This window comes from Phoxinus phoxinus, assembly GCF_949152265.1.
Source record: "Phoxinus phoxinus genome assembly, chromosome: 11".
Taxonomy (NCBI): domain Eukaryota; kingdom Metazoa; phylum Chordata; class Actinopteri; order Cypriniformes; family Leuciscidae; genus Phoxinus; species Phoxinus phoxinus.
In genome coordinates, this window is record NC_136886.1 from 7,697,127 (window position 1) to 7,724,080 (window position 26,954).

Here is a 26,954-nt window from a genome sequence, read left to right on the forward strand (position 1 = left end):
TCTTGTCTCACTTCCTCAGTTCGCTCTAACTTCCACTCGCTCTCCCCCTTTCCATCACTCCCTCTCTCCCTCATCCAATAATCACATAGTTCCACAGAGACCCTGGGCAGCATCAGTGAGTCATGGCATGTGTGTTCTCTCTCAGGTCCAGATGGACCACAGTGCACAGAATGAGCTCCCATTGGTTATCGCTCCATCCCCATCCATTACTGAAGATCATACACTCGTCCCTCCTGCCACCTGTTCTGACATGGCCATGCTAGAATGATTCTGTCCTGTTGAAACCCCACAGGAAAGACGCAGAACCAGGGGTGTATTAATTAGTGTTCCGCTAGGCACTCACTCTTGTGTGAAAAGTGCCATCAGGAAGGATGTTGTTGGTTTTGAATGTGCAACATCTGTGCCTCAGCAATGTGTGTTCAATATGGACAACAAAAGGCAATTATGTTTGAATAAAAATATGGACAAATATCACACAGTAATGGGCTGATGCTTTTCAAATAATGACTGCTGAAGGAGGAAAAGAAAGAAACAGGAAGTAGAAAAATGTATTCCAATTCTAAAATGTAATAAAATGTTATTTTTATGGGAAGTAACGTTAATATTGCACCCTCCCCCCATTTCTATCTGCAACATCCTTATAATGAGCACAACTAGATTCCACTTAAGTTTTTTTTTGCCATTTTAAATCCCATAAAATCAAAATTGGGAGTTTTGTCCTTGTCCATAAGCTTTGAGGCCACCAACACTACTGTTCAAACTTTTTGGGTCAGTAATTTTGTTAAATATTTTTTCTCCCAGAATTTTCTTATTAACTTTTATTCAGCAATGACACATTAAACTGATCAAAAGTGACAGTTAAGACATTTATAATGTTACAAAAAAATATATTCCAAATGAATCCTGTTCTTTTTCATCTTTAAAGGGATAGTTCACTTTAAAATTAAAATTCTGTCATCATTTACTCACCCTCAAGTTGTTTCAAACCTGTATTAATTTATTTCTTCTGCTGAACACAAAGAAAGATATTTTGAAGAATGTCAGTAACCAAACAGTAGTCTGTACCCATTGACTTCCATAGTAGGAAAAAAAAATACTATGGAAGTCAATGGGTACAGACTACTGTTTGGTTACTGACATTCTTCAAAATATCTTTCTTTGTGTTCAGCAGAAGAAATAAATTAATACAGGTTTGAAACAACTTGAGGGTGAGTAAATGATGACAGAATTTTAATTTTAAAGTGAACTATCCCTTTAAATCATCAAATAATCCTAAAAAAAAAAAAATTACCATGGCTGTCACAAAAATGTTAAGGAGAACAACTATTTTCAACCATGTTTCTTGAGCACCCAATCAGCATTTTAGAATGATGGCTGCTAATAATTCAGCTTTGCCATCACAGTAATACATTACATGTTCAAAATATTACAATAGAAAGCTAGAAAAATTTAAATAGAAAACATTTTAATAATATTTCACAATATTACTGTTTTATTGTATTTTTCATACACCTTGGTGAACATAATAGACTTTCAAAAAATAAAATAAAAATTTGTTTAAATGTTTTACCAAGTCCAAACGTTTGAAAGGTAGTGTATATGCTAGTGTTAGTGTACTATTAAGCAAGTGAACCTAATTACGTCTATTTCTGCCAACATGGGAAAATGTGAGTTTTTCAACTGCATTGATCATTAAATAAATTGCTTGTTGGAAAATATATTGGGTATCATGGTGTTAATGTAACAATGAAACCGAATAAAAAACTGTGCCGATGCATGCAAGAAAGTGCCCTGTGTGAATGACCGCAAAGAGGTTTCCCCACCCTGAACTGCTGCGGTGCAAACAAACCCCAAGGCTCTGGGGACAACAGGAGTGCAAGTGGCTCATTTGGCACCTTTCATTAGCGACCGGTCTGCTGACCCGTACCTCTTGCTGTCTTTCAGGAACTCGTTGCCTCTCCTCCAAGAGTACGAAGCTTTGGGGGACGCGTGCGGTCGGCATTCGATGACAGCTTCTCCCCCTCTCTGGATCAGTGTGCTCTTCTTCAGTGCGTTTTTTGAGAAGTCTGGAGGTGAGGCTAAAGACATGCGATATGTGATATATTATAAATACTGAATACCAGGGTTCCCACACATTTTGAATGGCACCGAAATTAAATTTTCTTTACCAAAACACCTTTTCATTTATTCAAAAACTGAAACCAAAAATGTATTTCATAATTAATAAATTAATTACAGTTATTTAATAATCAGCACAAAAAAAAAACTGAGTCGAATGTAAACATTTAAATTGCACATAAGGCAGTTTTTAATTATGCTGAGCCATTACACAAGCCATTTCAGTACGTTGTACTGTATATTTCAACATAACCTCTGATGTTCATTCATGTTTATTTCATGCTATTCTACTGTTAAAGAGAATGATGATCGATGCTCTGCGCTGCCACTTGAACTGTCAAGCCACATTAAAGGACACGTTCGGTATTTTACACTTAAAGCCCTGTTTTCAGATCGTTTCTGATGAAATAGAACGGTTAAGATTGAAATTTGGACGCATGCTTCTGGCCCGATAATTTTCGGTTTCTGTGGTAGCACCCCCCCCCCCACCTCCACAATGGCTGCATAGGTGCACTGGAACAATCCTTCCTAAAACGCATTAAACTTTCGTTTACAAAGACGTGAAACTCACCGAGTGATCACAGAAACCGAAAATTCTCGGGCCAGCAGCATGTGTCCAAATTTCAATCTTAACCGTTCTATTTCATCAGAAACGATCTGAAAACAGGGCTTTAAGTGTAAAATACAGAACTTGTCCTTTAAAGAGTGCCAAAATGAAATTTATTGTTTAAATTTAGTTATAAAATAGATAGAAATTGATACTTTTGATATGAAAAAAGTTTTTAAAGCACAGTGCTTATTGTGATTATTGGATGGTAGGCTGTTTCGATCAAAACCGAATATTTTAGTTTGCCGGAATTTCAGTGCATCACTACTTTTAATGATTACTAATATGATTTTAAAGGTACACTATGTAACTTTTGGCCCTCTAGCGGTTAATAAACAAAACTACATGCATTTTGCGGAAGAACAGCTTTGGTTTCTGCGGAACTGTGCGAATGAATGTGGTTAACCTACTCCTCATAAAAAAAAAAAAACACTACAAGGCTTAAGAGATGGATTCATGGATTTTAACTTAAAATTTGTTAACTTTTTATTTTATTTTATTTTTTAAGTTACATAGTGTACCTTTAAAAATAGCTGATTAAATATTTTAGGGCAGAACTAGAAAACTACCATAACTAGAAAAAATAAACAATTCTCTACATACCAAATTCCATTAAATACCAACTTTTCCAGGTCTGAACAGTTTTGATCACAGATGTTTGTCGAAAATGTTATAACATTGAAAGGTGCTTACCCACAACTTTAAGTTCAGCGCTAGCATATATGACTCCGTTATCATTCTCTGCCAAACACTGATACATCCCAGAATCCATCAGGTTTATGTTGGAGATGGTTAACCTGCCACCATCAACACGAATTCTGTCCTGAGCATAAACAAAACTGTCAGCACAGATTGTGACCACAACTAATAAACCAGATTTAAAATATATACACATTTCAACATATACACTCCGGCACAGCACACAACATATTAAGTGTCTTAGCATTTCAGGGAAAATGTAAAATGCGTTGAGGGAAATGTAAAATGCGTTGAGGGATGTTATTCTGGCGGTTAGTATTATCACCTGAGAGACCAAAGGCTGTCCATTCGTGAGCCATCTGTAAACAGGTTGAGGTTTTCCATTAGCCTTGCACTCCCAGTGAAGATCAGACTCAATAGCCATGTTTGCGTCATATAGAGTCTGCGACCACTGCAGGTGTTCCACATCTGCGTGAACAGCAATGAACTAAAATATAACAAATGCAGAGGTCTGCATACTGCCTTAACACAACGTTTGTCTCTCTGAACTTTCTCCCTTGCAATACACTGCGACAATAATGAAAGCATTGTTTTTTGTAAACCATCAAAAAATGAGGTTACTGTGTGCACATTAATTCGAGAGGATTCTTCCTGTCTTGTAGAAGAGCACTGTTGCAGTGCATATATTGTGGATATCTGGGCAGACTAAACAACACCTATAGCCATTCTAATTAGTCTTGCCTTGACAATAAAATCTATTCTTTCATTATTTATTATTTACCACAGGTTGCCGTGTGATCCGTTATCTGACTCATTAAAAATTTAAATTTCTCGTATTGATTCTCCTGCAGTAATCGTGATGGCAGACAAAATGCTGCATGGATAGGAGAGATAAACAAGGTATTTTAACATTGTGAAAAATACTCTGCACACATTGTTTTTAGACACAGCTGTCTAAATATTTCTGTCATGAAAACTCTCAGAATGTTTGGCATGGTAATGACTATGACAATGTTGGTATGTTTGGTCTTGGTGGAAAAGATCTGCTACGCTGCTGCTGCTTTTATTGCTGCTGCTGTACAACATAGCGTACGTACATGAATTACCCGTAGCAAATCTATACAGGTGGAGCTGGGGAAGGTGGAGGGTTTCTGAAAGCACGCTGCACTGCTAAGGCAAATGCTAACCAAGTATTTGAAGGTTGAGCATGCAAGTTTATTGGCTACGGAAACAGAATGAACCAATCATCTGTGCCCTATTGAGAATGATGTGATTGCAAGCAGGTTGAGTTACGGAGCTACTAGCCAGCGCCATCTAGAGTTTCATGACAGAACTTTGTATTTCTTACTTTGAAAAACAAGACGTCCTTTTGCAATACTGCGTCCTTTGGAGTTTTCGGCCACGCATTCATAAAGTCCAGAATCCTCTGGACGGAAATATGGGATCTCTAGGACACCATTTGAGTGATTTATCTTCATTTTTCCAGGGAAAGGGCTTCCGTCTGCTCTCTTCCAGGAAATAGAAGGCACTGGACTGAGGAAAGTCAAGAAAAGAGACCATATTTACATCACACTGTGCAGAGATGATCTATTACATGATTCATCAAAGCAGAACATGTTACTAGTTGGTCAACATCTTTGAGTAAAATGTGATTCAACATCCATTCCTGCACAGTTATGGATATAATGATATATTCCCAAATCCCTTGCAGGTTTGTTTATTTAGCATTTTGGCTAAGAACATTTTCCAGCCATCAATAAAATAGATGTTAAAAACATCACAATTCAAAAGTTTTGGGTCAGTAATATATATTCTTAAGAAATTAATAATTTTATTTTGCAAGAAGCATTAAATTGTTTAAAAGCGACATTGACGATGTATACTATTACAAACGATTTATATTTCAAATAAATGCTGTTCTTTTGAACTTTCTATTCATCATAGGATTCTGAAATCCTGAATCACAGTTTTCATAAAAATAAAAAGAAGCGCAACTGTTTTCCACATTGATAATCAGAAATGTTTCCTGAACACCAAATCAGCATATTAGAATGATTTCTGAAGGATCATGTGACACTGAAGACTGAAAATTCAGCTTTGCCATCACAGGAATTGACGCAATGTTGCTTTATTCACATTGTAGCTTTATTACATTTATAAATAAATAAAATATAAAAATACATGGCATGGCATGGCAGCATCTCTGTTCTAGACCTATTCAACCTCCAGTATCCCAGCATCCCTTAACACATTACCTGTGGACAATCCAAAGCCAGAACCCTACCCAACCCCTGGATCACAGTCTGCAGCTGTTTTTAAAAGAATGGCCGCCCCCCTCCATCTGCTTCCTAGTACTCCACAAAGATTAAAAGATCCTGTAGATTTCTGAGACATTTCTCTTAAATAAACTGCTAAGATGTACTATGTGCCAAGTGTGGCAATCCCCAGTTAAGCAAGGCAACCCTCTGAGGGCAAGAAGTCCATCTGTTAGTAAAGTAAAGACCTACTTTCCTAAAGCGAAACACTCCAGTCGAACCGATGATCCTTTGGCAACATGGAGATTTTTTTCAAACTGGACCTCGATCTTTGGCTCATATTCCCCCATCACAGCTGTAAAATAAGGATAAACAAGTCTTTTAGGGTGAAAGCAATGCACATCATTTCAAATGAAACTATTTATAGTATATCACTTGAAGTGCAAACAAGGCTTATAAACAAGTTTACAAACACATGCAGCTTGCCAACAAACCCTGCTGAAAAGAGAATGGCTGGTCACCAGAATATGTAAGTGCCTTGGATGCTGATGTTCACACAAGGCTTATAACTAGTTTAACAAAACTAATCATTTTGCAAGTTTTTTTTTTTTTGTATGTCATGGAAACGTATCCAATATTTTGGCATGTCATATTCATTACTTGCAGTCCATCTGACTCATGATTATACTTTTTTTCTTTTTTCTTGATTTTTTTACGTGATTGTAATTTTTTTGGTGAAAAAAATAATTAAAATAAAAAAAGTAAAATAAATAAATGAATATATAAAACACTAACAGACATACATTATGAAAAACATTAATTTAAATATGTACCATATTCATACAAACATAAAAGATAATCGAAATATAACATGGAAACAGTGCTTGTATTAGATAAATTTGTGAATTCTTAAAAACTATAAAAATAAATAAATACAACTTTCTTCAACTAACACTTTTGGTAGTTATTTTGTTTAATTTTTTACTGAGATTAACATTGCTTAGCTTTAGCAAAAAGATCACGGCGGTGGACCAGCTGATTGACTAGCACCAACTAGAAAAATCATGTAAATTTATGCTGGCCTAAAATGGTCTTTTCAGCAGGGAATGTAGATCAAACACAAGGAAAAGTAAGAAATAAGAATTAGTAAAGTAATAAGAATTTGGCAGTGGTCTTGAGCCCAAAATATTCATAGATAAAAAATATTCAATATTCACATTAACTCAAAATATTCAAAACCTCTCCGCCCTACTTCGTATAGGTCCGTGTATCATCCGATCATTTCATTTCCTATTTGGAATGGAATAACGAGGAATGAAAAAACAGCTCGTTTATTCGTTTTTTTGTTTAGTTTAAAAAACGAAAAATTAGATTTTGAAATTAGAAATCTCGATTTTTCATTTTTCGTTTGTGGTTTACAAATCGGTTTATGGGTTCGATATTTCGTCCGCGCATGTGGGCGGCGCTGAAACGCCCCTTTCATCTGATTGGTCAAACCGCTCCGCCTTCAGTACAAGCTTTTCTTTCTGTCGGCAGAATAAGAGTCAGTACGAGTGCGGCACTAATATTATTGCACTTTAATAAAATAATGTCTGAAACCACCACTCACTTGTAAGTTGCACAATACTTGAAGCAGAAGTATGTTCCAGCGACCCCATTAATGTGAGCTACAGTAGGCTATGACAGATTATTTTAGCATGATGTATTTCTCATTGATAAATACAGTGCAAATAGCCTAGTTCCGTCTCTTTGGATAAAACGGAAGTGGAAATAAAAATCAACATATAGGCTGAACTGTACCATATGTCCTTAACATTAGATGTCCGTAGATGGCCTAACTGTTAGCTACGTTAGAGTTAGGGGATAACACAGTGTGTACAGTATAAAATCATTATGGTTCCCATAAAACATGAAAACCCAACAACCCAATGGGAATATATCCTTGTTGTGTAAAACATCTGTTCATAATCCGTAATTATACAATTTCAATAGGCTACGAAACGAATAGCACTGGGATCGAGGCGTCTGGAATAACTGCAATGATCAATCCGCATTTTTAAGACAGCTAATTTTATAGGCTAATATTCAGAATGTCCTCGTATAATGCCAACGACCGCTTCCTTTGAGAAATATAGCAGACCACCTTTTTTAAACTGTTATTTAAGATTATTTGTGCATAAATGTTTGTGCATAAATGTCCGGACAGACAGACAGACAGACAGACAGACAGAAGTTTAAATGTGTTAGGCCTATATAAATTTAGGCACATATAACAAGTATTACAAACTACAATAGCCTAAACAGAACATGGCAAGCCATGGCAACTTGTAGGCTATACTACTTAAAAGGAAAACAAATTTGCTGAGTAAAAACAGAGCTTGTGTTGTTGAATCATATTTTTTCTAGTATATCTTAAAATATAGAGCTCATGACAAATAAAAGTTCCAGATGGACAAATTTAAACGCAAAAAACAGTGTGAATAACAACATCTTAGAGTGGCAAACTTTGAAGTAGGGTTCAAGTTTTAATTAGTTGTACAGCTTGAAGTGTAAAGCTTGTTCTCATACACAGATATGGCCTATTTATGAATGAAATTCATATATTTATTTGTCATTTAAACTGATGCAAACAGGAAAAGAGAGTAGAAAAGACGTATTATCCTGTCGCCCCCTCTAGTGGAGAGCATGAACTATTACGGCTTTCATTGCTCAGATAATGCAAGTCAATGGATTTTTTGGGAAAGTATGTCTGACCAGTTATAAACATAGACAGGATATAAAGGGTTATAAATGATATAAGCGAGTCAGACCAGTCTGGAGGTCTGAGCTGAGTTTGGTGAAGCATTAAAGTGAAGCACTAAGCGGAGTCAATTTCTCATAATAAATAATAATAATGTTTAAAATATGCTGCATGGCTTTCTCAAGTCAACATAATGAAGACAACTCAGAGAAACATTGACCAATTCAGAATGTAATAAAATCGTATTAGTTTATAATAAAACTAATAACATTTTAAAGGTATGCTGTGCTCTTCAACCGACATGATTTTAATGAATCCCAAACCCTGCTAATTTTGACAGTATTAACGTTCACTGATTTTAGTTTCTCTCTTTTCTTTCTCTTTCTTTTCATGTGAACTGAGTATAGGCTACACATGCTTACATTCATAAATATAAACTTTATTTCTATTCAATTTTCAAAATTACTAAATTAGTAGAGTGATAAATGTTACACACTATAATTGTGTTACATATAATAGTAGCCTACAGTTCAGCCTATTATTGGTTTTTATTTCCACTTCCCTTTTATCCAAAGAGACGGAACTATTTGCACTATCAATGAGAAATACATCATGCTAAAATAATCTGTCATAGCCTACTGTAGCTCACATTAATGGGGTCGCTGGAACATACTTCTGCTTCAAGTATTGTGCAACTTACAAGTGAGTGGTGGTTTCAGACATTATTTTATTAAAGTGCAATAATATTAGTGCGCACTCGTACTGACTCTTATTCTGCCGACAGAAAGAAAAGCTTGTACTGAAGGCGGAGCGGTTTGACCAATCAGATGAAAGGGGCGTTTCAGCGCCGCCCACATGCGCGGACGAAATATCGAACCCATAAACCGATTTGTAAACCACAAACGAAAAATGAAAAATCGAGCCAAAATCTAATTTTTCGTTTTTTAAACTAAACAAAAAAACGAATAAACGAGCTGTTTTTTCATTCCTCGTTATTCCATTCCAAATAGGAAATTAAATGATCGGATGATACACGGACCCGTATACCTTGTCTGGGTGAATATTAAACAGACACTAATGACTGGTGATGTTGAGCCTTCCGGGGTATGTGTGTGTGAGAGAGAGGGTGTACTTGTTCATCTCTGTTTCTTAATATCTCTCTCTCTCTCTCGCTCACACACACACAGTTGGCTGAACATGGCTCAGAGACTATGAATACACAAGTGCTACATCTCTTGAGTGGCAGCAAAGCAAACACGGTCATGCTCAAATCCACTGATTCATCACTTTTAGCAGTTCCTTTAGGCTACTCACCATCCCGACGTAGCACCACTGGAGTTGGGGAACTGTGGACCGTCGTGTTGGTCATCACATTCCTCACCACACATGTGTAGTTGCCCACGTCTGATGTCTCTACCTTAGCGATATACAAGTTTCCAGTCCTCTGGGACACAAAGCGTCGGTTGTCTCCAACAGCGACGCTGGGGCGGCCATTAAATATCCAGGAGTATCTGATATCTGAGAAAATTGTTAGATGACATTAAAAAAATGTTTATGCCAACTCTCACAATTCTTTTTAAGAAACACTTTCAGTATATACTGTATGTGTACAGGTGAAACTCGAAAAATTCATATCTAAACGTCATATATTAAAGTTATATTTACATTATATTTCAGTAATTTAACTTAAAAGGTGAAACAAATATATAGACTCATTACATGCAAAGTGAGATATTTCAAGTCTTTATTGGTTATAATTTTGATGATTATGGCTTACAGCTATAAAAACCTTGTTACAATATTCTAATTTTGAATTTGGAGTTTTCATAAGCTGTAAGCCATAATCATCAAAATTATAACTAAAAGCTTGAAATATCTCACTTTGCATGTAATGAGTCTATATATAATATTTGTTTCACCTTTTAAGTTGAATTACTGAAATAAATCATATATTCACATTTTTCGAGTTTCACCTGTATATTTACGTATATAAAATGTCTTGATAGTGAATATCCTGCATGCCATACTTAGTGTACAGCTTGATGCCTTATGAAAAAGACTCTTTAAAAACTTTTTTTATTAAACGTAACTATTTGGTGATGAAGCTTGTTAGAGTTCAGCTGTGGGAAAAGAGTTTGTATATAACAAGGTTAAAGCAATACAGTTTCGATTTTAACAGACAAGCAACAGCAAACTAATAACGTTCCATAAAAAAGGCTCAAAGCCACCACAAAACATCCAAACACTTTGGTTTGTGACAACTTCATAGAAAAAGCACTATTAAAAACTACTCTAGATTCAGCAGTCATGTGAATATCTTTTAATAAAATAGGATTTGACAGGCCTTCTTAATTTACAAACCTAATTTACTGTTGTAGTCATTCATCTAAAATAAAAGTCGAAGCGTGTGCTAAAATACAGCAAAAAGGTTCAGCATATTTGTTTTATAATCCACACAAAGCAAATGAGCGTGTCTTCAAATTAATCAGCTCACTCACTGATTTTGCTTTTCAGACATTTTTTTTGGTGATGCAAGTTCCTTTTGTCTTGATAGCCTTTTCATTTTTTTCTTTATCTATAATCATTCATGTCACCCCTCACTCTTTCTTAATGAGACAGGGTAATAGGAAGAGGGGATAAAAGGAATACAGGAAAAGCACACAGCAAGGCCTGTGGTATAAAATAAAGTATCAAAGTATCAAATTAAGCAGCATTTATTAGAGGGCAGACAGGGGGTTAGAGTAGCTGAAATATGGATTGATAAGGGCTATTTAAGGTTCAAACAGCATATCTAAAAGTCTACAGCACCAAGAAAAAAGAACCATTTGGCTTCCAGATAGAAAAAGGTGAATTAAAACCATCATAAATGGAGCAGTGACAAGGTGGGCGACCTCTCGTCATTACTGGGCACTGTGCTTAAGGCTTTTGCTCTCTTAGGAACCAAATTCCCAGACACTATAATCTGAAATCACGTGACCGTAGCCCAATGTACAGAGCTATTTATCAGTAAAAATACTGTACATTAATGTAGAGCTGTTGCTAAAATTCACATGGTCCAGTTCAATGTTCCAAGTTATCCGCACTGAAAGAGAGCCAACAATAATTTAACTAATATTAAAGTCATACTAAAATAAATAAGCCACCAAAATTACTTCTAAGTGTTCACCTTACTTTCATTAATTTATCATTATAATTACATTATATTTAGTGCTTTCAAATCGACACACACACACACACACACACACACACACACACACACACACACACACACACACACACACACACACACACACACACACACACACACACACACACACACACACACACACACACACACACACACACACACACACACACACACACACACACACACACACACACACACACACACACACACACACACACACACACACACACACACACACACACACACACACACACACACAATATAGAATTTATATATTGTAATACCAATTCACAATATTACAGTGCTTACTGCATTTTGATCAAATAAATGCAGCCTTGGTGAGTATAAGATAATATTTTTGAGACCAAGAGATTTCTCTTTTGAGACTCCAAACTAATGGTAATGCATACCAAAATATTTACATTACATTAAGATTTAATAATTTAGCATACGCTTTTATCCAAAGCGACTTATACATGAAGAGAGCAATAGAAGCAGTCAAATGAACAATAGGGCAACCATATGCAAATGCCGTGACCATATACATGTTGATATATACATGACGTACATATTTCTCATGCACCAGAGTAAAAATAATTAGTTCCCAAGAGCAAAAAAGACTTTCTGAGTGGTCCTCCATGCCCAGCAACTGCCTTTGGGGTGAAAAAAATCACTTCCAGCCCTGCATAAAATCACTTCCTGGACTGAGTGGCAGCATCTAAACATTGTATAAAGTCCAATAAAGTATGATCCATACAACAGAGCCTCGGATTACGGAATTGTGGGGTTGATATACGGAGAGTGGGGAAGGTATATGGCACTTAAGGCCATTGATTCGACTGGAAATGTGGTAGAATGACAGAACGCCGGTGCGGTGGCATGAAATTGCACCTCTGGAGCATGTGCGCGTGGCTCTTTGAGGGGCTGCTAATCAGCTCTATACAGACACAGAAGAGGTGCACAGCTGGACTGGGGGATAAAGAGACATGTCGCTTTAAACCAGCCACCACATGCCTTTATTACCTTTCAACAGAAGGCCAAGGCTTAAGAAAATAACCTTTCCAAATGACCACAAGGGCACAAGTGCCATTAAGGAGGAGGAGGGGGATCTAAATGCCACGAGGCTGGTGCATGAATGCAAGATCGGGAGCTCCAGAGTGAGCCATTGTGCTCCGGTCATTTGAAAGCTTGATTTGCTCACAATATGAGATGATTAAGACACAATCTGAACCAACATGCACCATACATAATAAGTGAGCAGAGCGGAATGAGGTTTTCTTTGACATCACTAGCACGGAATTGCCACTTGCGGTGAATTCCTGACCTTGGATTTGCTTGGCATTATTCCACAGGCTAAACATAGTACTCAAACTGATAAAACATTTTTTTTTAAATGTGCTGTGGAAAGAGGTCAACCGGTTTTGCAAACAATTGTCACTCTTGCTTTGTATGAAGGTCTCGGAAAGTGGAAAAGAATTTATAATTTCAAAGAATAGGGGCTTTGTGTTTTGTATGCATAAGAAAATAACATTCAAATTCATACGGAATACAATAAAATGTACCTCCAAAGTGGGGTGGCGGACCGCACAGGAGCACAACAGCCTGTCCTTCCCTCACTAATACTGGACTTCTGGCCTTGCTGCTGAAATTCTGCAGGTCTGCAAAAACAAAATAATGGGATCGCCATTACTTTTCATTAAAGGCAGTGTCATCGCTCTGACGTGCAACAGACGACTCACAGAGCAGGGACCTTTAGAAATGCCACTCTATAGCACAGGAAGGGACAGGCAAAAATGACATCCCACACTGGGCTAAAGCTGTGGTGTTTATTCAAATGTCAGTTCTCCAGCCTCATGAATGTGCTGTATGGCTGTGTGGTATGAGTTTTGTGTAACCAAAAGACACTGCAATAATTTTTATTTTTAGAATTTAGCGAGGTTAATGCATAAATCAAGAAAGAAAGAAAAAAAAATATAGGTTTAATTAGGTAAGAATTTCCAAGTGAGGAAAACAAATAAATATAATTTTTAAACTTAGCTATATGAAATGCAATTAACACATTCTGACATGGTGTATGGGTGGATTTCTGTAGATATGTGGTTGTCGTGGTAAGTTTGTTAATTATGTATTGTCAGATCTATAGTTTATGGATGAAAATAAAGGAAAATGTGCCCTTGAACACTAAAATATGTGGTTTAAAGATATTAATTAAATGTGTTTTGTGCCAAGTAACAAAGTCATTCTTGGAGATTAAACAGTTGAGAATGTAAGGGATTTGATTCCCTGTATACCTGTCATGGATAAAAGTGTCTGCCAAATGCACAAACAGGGAAAAAAAAGACCTAAGTAAAATCACATAATGGAAAGCTTTCTTCATACGTCAAGAGAAAAAAAGATTCCTCAAGACTCAAGGTAAATCATTGTGAAAATGCTTTTTCCCACTCTGTGAATGCCAATTTTGCCAGTGAAGCGCCACCAATTAGTCCAGCAACTATTTTCTGCATCATTCAAGCCCTGAAAAGACACATCTTACTTGTATAATTTCAAATGAACAATGTGTTCATATGTACACACAATATGAACGAGGCAGACTTTGTGTGTTATGATTATATGTCGATTTAAGATCTTTTTTCAATTATCCATGACAGGCTGCATTTCAGTTAGTACCACTGGACATCTCCTGATGGAATCTTTCAGATGGGAAAATGTACTTGTCAGTTTAAAAGCCTGCCACATCCATGGAAGTAAGTATATCTTACCCACTAATGGACCAAATGACAACATGAAATATGAAAGATAACATAGCGGACATTTGACCTATTAAGCATTTAAGCTTCCAAAGGACTCATATAAAAGACAGCATAGTCAAAGTAATAGTAATCAAGTGTGAATGAGACGGTCAAAAGCTATTTTAAATCATTCACATATACAAAACATTCGGTTTAATTGGCACTTACATGCAAACTCAACTTTAGCCTCTCGGCTCAGAATGGTTCCAAATGCATTAGTGGCGATACACTGGTAAACACCGGGGTGTTTAGTTGCCTGAGGTTTACTGATCAAAAGGTTTCCCTCAACAAGACTGTAGTTGAAGTCCATGTCAAAGTCAAGATCTTTCCCATTGAATTTCCACCTAAATGTAAAAACAGGTGGAGTGAGCACAGAATAATGAAGATGAGAAGAAACTTAGGCAGACTAATACTTTCAGTGGCATTCAAAGAAATTGTTTATATTCAGTTCCTTCAGAGAGAAAAAACCTCAATGAGCTCAAAAGCAGTATTGTTGTCATTAACAAAACTATTATATAAATATATATATATATATATATATATATATATATATATATATATATATATATATATATATATATATATATATATATATATATAATAAACGATTAAAACATGTCTGTTAATTGAAATAAACCTGAAATGAAATAAATTATAAATATTAGAAATAAAAAAAATAACAATTCCTAATTTTATTTTAAGTACTAAAATTACTGAAATAAAAATGTATAAAAACTAAATGGAAATATATAAAAACAAACTGTAAAAATATTTTAAAAAATGATCGGTACTCGAATTTAAAATACTATTAAAATAAAAATTGAAAAAAATAAATACTATTTAATAATACAAATTAAATTAATATTACATTCAGTACACCATCCAAAAGTCTGAACTTTGACCAAATGTTTCATTATATATATATATAATATATATATACCTTTTTTAATTTACTAGTATTTACAAATTTCACTCAATAGCTAAAAATGAAAAATTTAATAATTGTCATATTTTCTTGTTCAAATCGGGCAATTGTTCTAAAAATAAAATAAAATCTGACCTTGGAAAGTCAAATGTAACAAATTTGTTTAATATTTTTCCTTGTTTTAACGTTTCAAAATCCTATAATGTCATTTATATCCAGGTGTTAATGAATATATATTTTTTCAGTATGGTGTCAGACTTTTGGATTCTATTATATATTACAGTTTTTTTCGATTGCTAAACGACAGTGAGCACAACTGGAGCTACATGTGCAAAACTCTAACTACAGTCTGCACAGCAGCAGTTCATGTGGACCAAACTCTAGTTCGTTTTTCATTGCTTGAACACAGTTTTCAAAACTCTACACACTTATCCCATGACTTTAACCACAACCTGCACAACACTGTGGATTTACAGCACTTTGTTCAAATGCTAACACACTGCTGTCAAAACTGTGAACCACACATTCAAAACAGAATAGATTTCAGCCTTGTGCCTTTCAAACACTGCTGATGGCAACTTCAGCTGAAACAGGTGAGAGTTACATCCTTACAGTAAATGAGAACATTACAGGAATATATTTTGTTTTGCAATTATAGAATATTTACACAGATATATATTACAGTAAGTTTGACTGTAAAATATATTTTTACTGTATTACTGTATATACTGTAATATACAACAGGACCCAAAGGCTGGCCCCAACAGGAGGAAGAGGAAACATATTTTCAGATGCGCAGGAAAATGCTATTGTCGCAGATTCATGGTTTTGTACCTGCCTGCATATTCACCCTTCCTCAACCCAATAGAGTTGTTCTCTGCCTGGAGGTGGAAAGTGTTTGGTCACCACCCACATGACCAAATGTCTCTTTTGGAAGCCATGCGTGCCGGATGTGAGGACACGAGTCCAGAGGACTGCAGGGATGGATAAGGCACTCCAGAAGGTGCATGGCAAGAGAGAACATTAGATGAGATGTTGATGAACACCTGTGGCCTGATGCTAGAGAGAGGCAGGATTAGCCCCTCAATTATTTGTTTGAATTACATGTACTTTTAGTTTCTACCTTTTTTTCCTCATTATACTGTAATTCTGTAAATTACTACAGACTATTGTGAAGCAAACTGCTAATTTTCATTTACCTTAAAGAACTGTTATGTTCTAAAAATTTACTGTAAATAAATCATGTGAAAGAATGTCACTCTTTTCTTTGAAGAAAATATTACTTTGTATGAAGTCACTGAAATTGTTCAAACTGTAAAGATGAAAAGTTTGTATTTTCTGTATTGGTGTTTGATGCTAGTGTTTTTACTCTCAGTGTGTTCTGAGTGACAGTGTGTGTTATCTCAGTGAGGGTTGTGTATAGTGTTTGGCTGCACTGAGCCTGTTTTGAGCCATGTGTTAAGAGTTGTGTTGCTTGGAGTGAGTTTTGCAGGTGATGTGAACTGTTTAGCTCAGGTGACTGTTGGTAGTGCAGACTGTAGTTAGAGTTTTGCACACGTAGCTCCAGTTGTGCTCACTGTCGTTTAGCTATCGAAAAAAACTGTAAGAAGATATTGAGGAAAAGTCATTACTTGTAATGTGGCTCTGGACTTCCCTTGGCTTTGCAGTTAATAAATATCTTGTTGTCCTCTGCACTTAAAGGGAAAACACTGTCACTGGGCTCTTGCGTGAACACCGGGCCATGTCGAATAATTCTCTCTAGGAGAAAGAACAAGAAGAGTCACAAACAACTCATAATCCACAATCTGGAACATGAATCTGGATTGTAAACAGGTGTGAACACATCAGGTCCACATTATCTCTAATGTGCGCTATTCATTTATTTTCAGCAACTTCCCACACTGAGCTCATTAGATCTGCAACGTAAACACGTGCCAGAGGAACAGCTTTCATTTCCCCTCTTGTAGCAGGAACAGTATCAACACGACGTCCTCCTTTTGGCAGGCCCGTAACACGCATGGCAGCGTGGCTAGGTCTGTTGTTTCGGTTGACTGCTGCCAAGACACCAATCCACCTCCCTAATTACCCCATGTTGTGGTAATTACTCTAGTGAAATGTATCATTTCTTAAATGAATAAACAAGCTCTCAGAAACATGTCACAGGGAAAGGGATTGTGCTTTCTAATGTTAGTAGACTTCCTCTTTCAACCTTTCCCAATCAAACTCACCTGTGACTTTTCCCGTTCTCTTTGAGCGAATGAAATTCTTTTTTACAGGTCTCTAACCTTGACGAGGACACACACAAATGACCCTCCCACATCATCAAGCTAATGGAAGTGTCCAGGCGTGTTTGCCTGGGGTGAGGGCCCTGCCTCCTCACGCTGGGGGAGATGCTACCTTTTTTCACTTTCCCTTCTGTGTCCTTTGAACGACGGGAATTAATGAAGCATTTAGAGCGGGGAGTAGCACACTTACAGTATTCCACATTTAGGTGTCATTTGCGGTGAGGACATGTCCCCGTCACTTTTAGTCTTGGACAATTTTTGCCCGGGGATACATATCATACAAAAGAAGCATCTACAGTTCTTGAGCACAACTATTTATTCACTGTAGTTAATTATAGTGGGTAAAGTAAGAGGTGATCGGGAATCTGTTTTTGTAAACATTAAACAAAGAAATAATATGACATGGGAGGAAAACTTGTATGTCAATGTCATTCTCTTGCAAATGTTTAGTGTTCCCCTGTGAAACTTTTGTGTCGCACGCAAAAGTTTTGCGAGGGAATGCGAACACAAAGTTTCTCAGGGAAAAAAACCCATTTGCGATTAAACGCAAAAGCATTGAAATATATATTTTTCCTCCCATCCAATACTGTTTCCATCACCATGTCCCTTTGGGCTCTGTAATACTTCTATTTAGCAAGGGCACATTTAATAAATTGATTAAAAGTGACAAAGACTTTTATATTGTTACAAAAAATAATAATTTCAAATAGAGGTAAATGCTGTTATTTTTAACTGTGATAATAAGAAATCAGCATATTAGAATGATTTCTGAAGTGTCATGTGACACTGAAGACTAGCGAAATGGCTTTTGACAATTCAGCTTTGCCACCACAAGAATAATACAAAATAGAAAAGTCATTTTAAATGGTAACAATATTTCACAATATTACTGTTTTACTGTGTTTCCGATTAAAAAAATGTAAGAAATATTACAGACCCAGACATTTTGATTGATACAAAAATAAATTTTAATTTACATCAATTTAATTTGAACAAGAATGACTGTTCCACTGTGTAATGAGACATGAATTTTACATTAAAAAATCAGCCTCAATATGCCATTGAATTTTTTTTGCTTAAATTATTTTGTACATTTTATTTCTAATTATAATGTTATTAATCATTTACTTACACTTACAATGAATAAAGGGACATTCAACCTAGTTTAATAACTTCTCATTATAACCACATCCGTATGGGTCCATTCATTGTTTAATTATTAACATTCATATTCAGTATCCAAATGTTGAATAACTATTTCACTTTGGTAGATCACTATTATTCAATTACTCAATATAACTTATTCCCTAAATAAATATACGTAGGCTACGTGAGATTTTTTATTTATTTCATGACGTTATTATCAATCATCAACAAGAGATCTAAATGCACTGCAGTTCATTACCACACAGCTTGTATGCACACGTTTCATCAACACTTACTGTACAAGACATTAAATAAAAGTGTGCCTTCAAAGCTAGGATCTGGGTTGTTAGATACAGTATGTGTGTGTTTGGTCTCCTCAGGTCCTCTGTGCTGAATAGCTTCTGCCCTTCCATCTGAGGCTGTCTGGCCTGTGCACTTCCTTCTCTCCAGCTAAGCTTTCTGAATATCAAGCTGCGCAATCAAAAGAGCACCTGTGGCTTGAATGCAAATGCCCATTTGAGTTGGCATAGTTACTGTAGCACAACAACGGCAATAACTGGAGCACTGGCACTGAGTGGGGGACATTGGTTCATTTAAATAGGGCACCTGCCTCTTCAGACGGCCGCTTCCTTACAGCGGTGCATTATGTGCTGTGATTTGCACAAACCTTAGGAGAAATAATAAGAACATTTTGTATGTTTTAGACATGGTGGAGAGTTATAGCTCATTGCAAGGAGCTATAAGTAATGTCTAACTCTATCAATATTCTGTTAAAACAGTGGTCTTCAGCTGGTGGGACACGGGTTTGTTCGGATTGTGGACGGCAGAGAAAAAAATATGCTAAATCCAAATGATAAACTTCAACTAAAAATGTAATTGTGCATAGTTAAGTTTAGTAGATTTTAGTAGATAAAAAACTATCAGTGCAGAAAAAATAAAATAAATATACTCTTATTTAAAGATACAATCTCTGAAAAAAAGTATTAATATTTAATGCATTGTTGCCTCTTAGGTAAATTTATCTTGTTTCAAGGATTTTCTGAACTTTCTTCCAGTGTTATTTCTATCATGCATTGTTTTTGTTCAGCTTTTGACATTGGCATCTTGATTCAGAAATCCTTGGAACAAGATACCTTTTTCAGAGAGCCAACATTGCATAAAATATTAAGACTTTCAGAGAATGTATCTTTAATAAGAGTATATTTCTTACTGTACAGGCAGATTTTTTTCACTTATTTTAAAGAAAAAGTCATCAGATATTTATCAGCCAGTGGAGTAAGACTAAATACATTTATATATTCGCAAACTTGTAAATAATACTTTACAACTAGGTTTTTTATTTGTTAACATTAGTTATTGCACTGTGATCTAACAAGAACAAACAACTATATTGTTACTAACAAATATTAATAAATTATTTCAAATTAGTTAGTTTATGTTAGCTTATGCATTAACTAATGTTGACAAATGAGACCTTACTGTAAAGTGTTACTAAAAAATCTTATGCAATATTGTTTCTCAAATAAATTTGAGATATTTTTTGATGGATAACAAGTTAAAAAAAAATACCAATTTATGCAATATCAATAAATGTAAATGTCTGATTGTAAACGCATTTTTGAATGGCTGGTCAGCTCTCAATGTCTAATATAAAATCAAAACCGAACTGCTTCAGAACATTCTTCAAAGCTACATAAACGAATAAAGTTTCATATCTATTATTATGAACAAATAAAGCATGCCAATATAAGTTACTGTAGAAGTTATTGCTGAAAAGAAAAATCAGAAACTGTGTCAAGACAAATGTCCTGCCGGGGCAACCGCGAGCGCTTGTTCCCAGCATGCATCTGTCTCTAGAGGAATGTGGAAATGATTAGACAGAGGCATGAAAAGCCACTCTCTCTGCTGAAGTGGGGACTATGCAGAACAGGTGAGCTATCAAAGGCAACTCGGGGGATATCGTACCTGCTAGGCAGCTCTTGAGTGACAGCAGGATTAAGAGTTCCCATGGCAACAACATCTTCATCTTCCAAGGTCACAGAATCTCTTTTATTTCCATTCAACTGCAAGAGAAGCGAGCCGTGTTCTTCCTATGTAAAGTCAGCTTTGTTGGCTGCGGAATGAGCAAGGGACAGGGCGAGAGGGAGAGGGAGAAAGAGAGAGAGAGAGAGACAAAAGATTAGAAAAACAAAACAACACAAGCAAGAGGAGCTGTACTGTATATTCATATAACCAGTGAAATATTAATAATTCATTCATCCAAATAAGGACAGACAGGATTCCATGCCTATGGGCCAGCTCACAGCTGATCAACTGCAGTGTGGATACTGAGCATACCCTCAATATATCTCCCAAGAAGTCGAGGGAATCGGAGAGGGAGAGATAGATAGACAGACCCGGGGAGAGCGAGGGCCTAAGAGAGATATGGAAAAATCCTCAGTGGCTTACGGCAGCAAAACCTGAACACATATTCAGCTGCCAAAGGCAATGTTTGGATTGTGCTAAAAGTATTGGTTCTACACACTTACACTTGGGGGGGGGGGGGGGGGGGGAAAGCGTGTGATACATTTATAAACCTGCAAACATATTTCATTTTCAGCCCGCCGTATCTCAGAACAGGATTATGATTCGATAGGGGAGGTGATACACTTTGAAAGGGCAGTGAATATGATAGAGGAGTAAGCTATACGGCATCAGCCCTCCCTCTTTTTGAGTCGATGGCGTGCAATTCATCCACCTCACAGGAATTCAATACTCTTTAAAGCACATCAGTGTTGTCAAATACCCACTTTAATTTATAAGGGTCAACGCCACCGCTTTGGGTTTTGCAAATACGGGCCCTGGTGGGGCGTGCGGTTTAAGTGTCAAACTGTAACAAATGTCTTGCAAATGAGAGTAATATTTTTGACATTTCTGAGTGCAGAACAGCTTGTGGTTTATGAGCGATATATGAACACTAGGGACATCACATTTCGAATAAGCCATGCAAGTCATCGTAATGCATAACGTGTTTAACATTCAGACTTTTCTTTTTTTTCGAACGCAATACCAAACCTTTAAGGATCAATATTGTTTAGTCGGAACTATTTCTAAATCATCTGCATTGCTTTGAAGCATTGCCATTGTTTTGAAGAATCAAATCTGCTTTGAAACATCAGTATTGTTTTGAATCATCAGGATTGTTTTGGAAGAATCTGCATTGTTTTAATCCATGAGATTTGCTTTGAAGCATCACATCCGTTTTGAATTACCAGTATTTTTGAAGCAGTCTTTTTTGAAACAATACTGCTTTGAAGCATCAGTACTTTTTACAAGTTACAAGTGTTTTTAAAGCATCAACATTGTACTGAAGCACCAATATTGTTTTGAAATGCCATCATTGTTTGGAAGTATCAAATCTGTTTGAAACATCAGTATCGTTTTAAAACAAACAATGCTTTGACATCAGACTTTCTTTGAAGTGTCAATATTGGTTCGAAGCGTCAAATCTGTTTAGAAACAATATTGCTTCAAAGAATCGAACTACTTAGAAGCGACAGTATTCTGAAGTTTCAATATAGTTCTGAAGCATCAGCATTGTACTGAATCATTATTGTTTCAAAGCATCAATATTCGTCTAAATAATTAACATATGAAGAACCACTACTCTTCATGTATTGGTATTGTTCTTTAGCCCATTTAACTAACTTCTATGCTAATGTGATATCAAGTGCAGCTCAGTTGTTGGGCAGAAAATGAAAAGACCTGACAATCGAAGGAAAAAAATGAGTTCAGATCAGGTCTGAGATGGGGGGAGAGATTAAATTAGATGAGATTGATTATGTTCCTGTATTATCTACTCTAAGGGACCACGAGCTCTGACCTTCAAGTCCTTCGTCATTTCAGTCATCTCTATCGATTTGGTTTCCATTTTTTTAACCTCCTGCCTCCTTTGTTTGTCATTCTGCTCCTGCAGCCCGCTATGAGTCTCAATCAAGTCTGGGAGGACAGGTCAATAGCCGGATATTTGTTTGATGTCTTTCCTTATGAGATGCATGAGGGTGATCTATAACCGGTGAGTTTGCGAAATGAAGAATGAAACTATAGATGCGCGATGGGGGAAGAAGATCTTACTTTGACCTGCACATTTGATTCCCCGCAATGCTACCTGCTTTCATACTTCTTCAGATCAATCCATTCAATCCTACTTCCCTGCACCACTGTTTAATATGCTCGAATAAGATAACTGATATCCATGCTGCTCTGCTTTATCATAATTTGAAAAGAGGGTAAAAGTTTATGTACAAATGAAACCTATTTTAAGGCACTCGGAAAAAAAAGGTTGAAGATCCACCCGCAGTAATTCCTTACGTTAAACAATTCCCTAGAGGAATGCAACATTAATGACTCTAAAAATGTTGTCCTTGAATGTACCGAGAACCATGTGCCATTTGTAAAACAATCGAGAGTTGCTGGACTTCTGGGACAGCTAGTAAGACCATTATAATCTATTTCCACAAGATGTCTAACAAGCCCTGTAAGGCTCAAATCATTAAGGTGGCATGTTGAGCAAAAATGATCAATGCTAATTTATGTTTCAGTCTCGTCAGCAGTCCCCGCTCACTTCAGAGAGAGGTCAGATCGCTATTTGTCATCCATCCGGGGCTCTCGTACATTTCAAAGTCACAAAAAAGCTTCCCGTTTCTGTCAAAAGCATATAATATGCATCAAAACATACTGGGGCAACAACGAGCGTTATCTCTGTGTCAAAAGGCATCCCACGTTTTAACGATTCATGACGTCTCTGGCATCTTTGGGGAGGGAGGGAAGGAGTTTCTTGGTCACTATCCTACCGGATTCAGAGTAGTTCCTTACATGATTAATTTATAGAGCAGGGAAAAAATACAATGGCAATAATTCTTCTGCCCAGCGGATGACGGTCACAGGTGGTAGAAATATCAAGTGGGCCGGAGCCTGGTTAATGGTGCCTGCAAGGGAAAAGATCTGTCAGGGATAATCTCTTATAATACTCTGCCATAGATAATGTGCTTCCCCCTTCCACTGGCGGCAGATGAAGAGATTGCATAGCAGACATTATGAAATGGGATGAGAATTATCATGACTATGCTGCCTGTGTCCAGAGCGATAAATGCAGAGCTAGTTTAAATCGTATTGAGAAAATGGAGATATGGTGGGCGAGAGTGCTGAAAAAGATGGGACACCACAGTGTAATGTGATCTGGAAGGAATACTTCATGACTTTGTAGCTAAATGCACAGCTGTATGAGAAAAAAGGCTGACAATGGTGTCAAACTTGTGCTTCCCTGCAAGAATACTTGCGCCAAGTCTGACAATGAACCTAATTTTTAAAGGCTGTAGTGACCTGATATACAATTATTTAAATTATAGTTAAAAATTACAGGAAGAGGTATAAATATAGGCTATATATATATCAATTATATAAACAAATATATATTTACATGTTTTTCAGTGGCTCTTTCTGCAGGTTACATAGGTGGTAACAATTGTCTTGTCTTGGTTGAGTCATTTATCATTCAACTGATTCATTACAACATGCCGATTGATCAGGAAGTAAACAAGTGAATTGCTTTAGGATCGAGTCACTGAATCATTCACTCAAACAAAACATGTTGATTTATTCAGAAACAAAGCACCAACACAGAAATGCACAATAATTAATGGCAAGATCACATTTTAATGACCTGGTTCTTTAAAATTTGAACTACTAATTGAAGTAGTTGGTAACACTTTACTTGAAGGGGTGTGCATAAAACTGACACGACACCTTCATAATCATGACATAAAACGTCATGAATATGAAGGAGGTTTTATGCATGTTTATGACAACTGTCATTAAGTGTCATTCGCTCAATTATGACATTTTTAATGCAAATATGACATTCTTTGAGATGTCTTTGTTATGACAACTTGACATAAACCAATACATCATAACCTGTCAGTGTCTTTGTCATGACAACTTGACAATACCAAGAAAACATGAATTGTCATAAACATGACATAGCAGATTCATTATCAAACTTAAGAGACCACTTAGCTTTATGGGTTAACATGACACTATTTTTCATTTTAATGACAAATTCAATTTGTACCACTGTAGTTGAGGTCACGGAAAATATTCCTGACACAGTTATAATGGCTTCATGACAGCCAATGTCAAAACCAATCACATGACAGTTTAATGTAATGTTAACCCATAAAGCTAAGTGGGTTTTTAAGTTTGATCATTAATCATTTTCAGACATATTTATGACAGGTTATGTTGTCTTGGTAATGTCAAGTTGTCATGACAACAACACTGACAGGTTATGATGTATTGGTTTATGTCAAGTTGTTATAACAAAGACATCTCAAACAATGTCATATTTGATTTATAAATGTCATAATTGAGCGAATGACAATTAATGGTAGTTGTCATAAACATGCATAAAACCTCTTGTGTCATGTCATGATTATGAAGGTGTCATGTCAGTCTTATGCACACCCCTTCAAATAAAGTGTTACCAAGTAGGGTAGTTAATTTGAGCAAAGTTAAATAATAATAAAAAAATGCATAACCCTAAACTAGTTGGATCTGGCAATATTGTGTCTAATATTGTCAACTTGAATATTGCGTCTAATAATCCTGTTCAATATTCTAATTTGTTTATTGAACTGTTGTATAGCAATATCACACTCGCAATCATACTGGTTTTATAAATATCTGAAAATAATTGAAGATATTTGTTTATAGAAAATGTTCATAGGCTGGTGGCAATTCACATATTTTTACAAACATTTCAATATCCTGATAAAAAAATAAAAAGCCTATCCAAATATCCAGACGTCAAACGCTGCCTAAACCCTGAGTAATAGCACTCCTCAATAAGACATGACGTATGCTTCCCTAACTCGCACTGGCCTGATAAAAAAATCCAGCATCCACCTTCATTTACAGCATTAGATAAATCACATAGTCTCTGACTGCAGATTGAGTCCTCAAAGAGCCTTTGTGAGCTCCACACCAGCCTGCAGAAGCCAGAGGCAGAAACGCCGGCTGGGTTAAGCCGATGTGAACAGAATCTCAACATGGGCTTCAGTGAGACAGCTTCCATCAAACCAACCAACCAGCTATCAGCCGCAACCATACACAATCTGCCAGCTCATTGCCCCACAACCTGCTCCATTCTGTGTGCCATGCTAAATAATACAGTTTTAGATGCTCTAAAATTACACACAAATTATACAAAAAGCATAAAAAGCGTTTGATGAACTGTTTTTGCAAGTGCTTAAATATACAGCAGCTCAATACACATTTGCACTATTCTTTTCAATTATTAATCATCGACCGTTATTTTGGCTGATATTTGGCCATTTATTTGGCCTGACATTGGTCAGTAACAATGCCAAACAATGCAATAACAAACTGATCACGTCAATGCAAAATGTACACTTTCCTTAAAATGTTATTGAGAAAATGTAAAGTACATTATAGGGTGAATATAGGTAAAGTGGGACCTTTATGTTTTTGTACAGAATGACAATCATAAGTTGTATGTATTACTTTAGTGTATGTATGTATGTATGTATTTATGTGTGTGTGTGTGTGTGTGTGTGTGTATATATTTATATATATATATATATATATATATATATATATATATACACACACACACTGCACTGGTTATGCTTAAACAAACCAGAATTATTGTTAACTAAAAACAAACAAATTTAATAAAGCTTAAATAAAATAAAATAAAATATACATATTTGGTGAAAAACCTAAACTTAATGAAAATTAGAAACGTTGATTGGCAACTAACTGAAATAACTTTAAGTTAAAGCACTTAAAAAAAATTAAATAGTAATAATAATAAATAAAAATGATAACCGGTACTAAGAATTTAACTAAAATTAAAAACTGAAACTGAAAATATAAAAATAAAAGCTAATTCAAAATATGAATAAAAACAAAATCATATTTAAAAAATGTCTAAAATAACACTGGTTGCTGCACAACCACTAGGGCACGGCTCTGACGGTAGATTACGTGATACAAATGTCTGGAGGGGCGGATTCACGGTTTACACATATACACATGACCTGGATTCCTGGGCCAACGCCAACAAGGCCTTTGCTCACAGCAATTTGGTTTCCTTGTGCAGGCAGACTCCAGCAGGGCTATCAAAAAAAGACAAATCATTTCA

The 26,954-nt window shown here is 36.1% G+C and overlaps 1 protein-coding gene across 11 annotated transcripts in view; it reads right to left on the reverse strand.

The window, feature by feature from the left end:
* Positions 1-26,954, reverse strand: part of cntn6 (contactin 6) — an 84,908-nt gene that overhangs the window by 21,649 nt on the left and 36,305 nt on the right. For 5 of the 11 annotated variants that reach the window (XM_079628393.1, XM_079628392.1, XM_079628389.1 and 2 more), the window contains exons 2-11: positions 20,717-20,864; positions 16,952-17,078; positions 14,564-14,739; positions 13,169-13,264; positions 9,734-9,937; positions 5,932-6,034; positions 4,773-4,957; positions 3,750-3,892; positions 3,419-3,548; positions 1,928-2,078 (exon numbers count right to left, since the gene is read on the reverse strand). In XM_079628393.1, the coding sequence (XP_079484519.1) occupies positions 1,928-2,078; positions 3,419-3,548; positions 3,750-3,892; positions 4,773-4,957; positions 5,932-6,034; positions 9,734-9,937; positions 13,169-13,264; positions 14,564-14,739; positions 16,952-17,078; positions 20,717-20,777 (1,376 nt within the window). In that variant the 5' untranslated portion in view covers positions 20,778-20,864. Of the gene's footprint in view, positions 1-1,927; positions 2,079-3,418; positions 3,549-3,749; positions 3,893-4,772; positions 4,958-5,931; positions 6,035-9,733; positions 9,938-13,168; positions 13,265-14,563; positions 14,740-16,951; positions 17,079-20,716; positions 20,865-21,038; positions 21,165-26,954 lie in introns of all 11 variants that reach the window. The other 6 variants (XM_079628396.1, XM_079628390.1, XM_079628395.1 and 3 more) reach the window with 3 other exon arrangements.